This window comes from Pituophis catenifer, unplaced genomic scaffold (genome assembly GCF_029215685.1).
Source record: "Pituophis catenifer annectens isolate HBS135680 unplaced genomic scaffold, rPitCat1.0.hap2 SCAF_1, whole genome shotgun sequence".
In the NCBI taxonomy this organism is placed as follows: domain Eukaryota; kingdom Metazoa; phylum Chordata; class Lepidosauria; order Squamata; family Colubridae; genus Pituophis; species Pituophis catenifer.
In genome coordinates this window covers 243,890,971-243,893,152 of record NW_027256881.1, presented here as the reverse complement: position 1 = coordinate 243,893,152, position 2,182 = coordinate 243,890,971, and the positions used below count along the sequence as shown (strand labels likewise).

Below are 2,182 nucleotides of genomic sequence, written 5' to 3'. Positions count from 1 at the left end.
CCGTGCCCGCGCGCGCAGAAGCTTCCGCACATGCGTGGATCACTTATGATGATGTCTGGGTCAGTGGGCGGAGCCTCCCGCTGGTTTTACTACCGGTTCTTTAGAACCGGTCCGAACCAGGGGCAACCCACCACTGGTCCAAATGCAAGGTGTGAATAGTGTTTCTTTATATGGGTTTTACTGTATATTCTGACCTATGTGTTTCTGTTTGATCTTACAGGAATTATACTATGTTCAGGCAAGATATCCTTTGATCAACACACCTTTTGGAGAGACAGAGCCGCAGCTATCCCAAGGTCCAGAAGTGAGAGGCAGGTCCTCTCTTTGGGCCAAAGGAAGAGAGCCATCTCATCAGCTGGCTTCACATCCTTCTGCTTTGTTCTGAGCTGAGTTTAGGTGATATATCCACCCGTTGCCACTCTCATGAGCAGAATGGAGTCTAAAGAAAGCACCCGAAGTGGAAACAAGACTGATACCAAGACTGCTAGCTCAGCAAAGTCTGAGAAACCTCATTCTGGGCCGGCAGCAAGCGCTGATAAGAAAGAAGCACCCAAGGAGCAGCCAGCTCCTGCTGCCACCACCCCTGCAAAAAAGGGGGCCACAGCACCCAGCGAGGCAGCCATGCTGAATGACCACAGCAACCTGAAGCCTACCGCAGTGCCAGCAGCCGAGGGGCCTGAGGCAACTGCCCATCCTGCCAACTCCGAGCATAAAGAGAACAGTGCAGAAGAGTCTCCAGGGAACACCATGTTTGAGAACATAAAGCCCCTGCTCATCTGTGGAGGGGCAGCAGTAGCTGCCATAGCTGTGATCATAGGAGTAGCCATCCTAGCTCGGAAAAAATAGGAAACCTAAGGAATGCAGGGAGCAGAATTTCCCCTGGGTTGTGTACTGTTCCTTTTGACATCAGTGCATGCAATCACTTCTATAGATACTTATAAATATGCAGTATATAGCAAGAGAGAGATAGGTAGGTCTTGCTTAAGGTTAGTATGCCAGGGTCCTGAAAAAAAACACCCAACCAGATTTGTGTTTCCTGGTCAATAGATGCTACTTTGTGTTTTCTTTCCACAACTCCTCCCCATCCCACTTTTTGGTCAGCTGTAAACTTGGTTCCAGCGTCATTTTCAGAATCCTTTGCTTTTAGTTGGGCCATGGAAGAGCAGAGGAAATAAACACTTTCTCTTCAAGAGGACTCATCTAGTATCCTGTATCCAGCTCACTGAAATACTTTCAAAGATGCATAAAAAGGCAGCATCTTCACTAATCTGAAGACCTCGTGGTCCCATCCAGAATTCATCTTTTTTGGTTCATCGTCAGAGCATTGAAGTATACTCTCACCCTAAATTACAAAGTTCTCTTTGGAATAGGAGAAGCTATCAGAGTTCAAGAAGCAAACTTAGCCTATTGACATTACTAACTAAAGCCCAGAAGGCAACATCTTGGCTCACCATCTATCACACAATGTCTACAAAGCATGGTACTAAATATAGTTTAGCCATTGATTGGAATAGCTTTGGAACATAGTAGTCTTTAAATGCATGTTAAATGCAATTCTGGCTATGAATTGGCCAAGTACCCTTTGTAGAATTTAGATACCTTTAAAAAAGTTTTTTTTTTTTTACAAAAAATCAGATATTTAAATCTATTTAAATCTAAATATTTATCTATTTAAAATGTTGGGAAATTAAAAAGCTCATCCGTGCAGATGGATTTTGAACAAATGCTGAAGCTTCTCCATATAAAGTTACATACCTGTTTGTGCTATGAAGGGGAGTCAAGAAAAACAACAAACACCAAAAGCGTAAGCATGTATATTTTATTTCATCTGGAATATGGATTTAAGAAAATTTGCATATGGAATAACTGCCCAAATGCAAGAATTTGAACCCAATGGACGATCTTCATTTCAACATTTTATAAGCTTTAATTCAAGATATATCAGAAGAATGATATAGCCTCATGTATTTCAAATAACAAAGACTGATTCGCAGGAGCCATTTCCCCCCACAGCATTTGAACTGTGATGCTGAAGATGAGAAGAAATTTCCTGTTTTGAAATAGCCTTGTTGTGTTAGTGGTCTTCTTGAAATGATTAAAACCAGATGTGAGGGGGGAGGGGAAACAGTTATTTGTCTTCAATAGATATACTAAATATATTTCCCTGACAGAAAAAATCTGG

At 42.3% G+C, this 2,182-nt stretch overlaps 1 protein-coding gene across 1 annotated transcript; it reads left to right on the top strand.

Moving 5' to 3' along the window:
* The first annotated feature begins 408 nt into the window (after nt 1-408).
* Nucleotides 409-846, top strand: CEND1 (cell cycle exit and neuronal differentiation 1). The gene has a single exon (XM_070957389.1). The coding sequence runs from the start codon at nt 424-426 to the stop codon at nt 844-846; it is 423 nt and encodes a 140-aa protein (XP_070813490.1). The 5' UTR covers nt 409-423.
* Nucleotides 847-2,182: the final 1,336 nt, after the last annotated feature.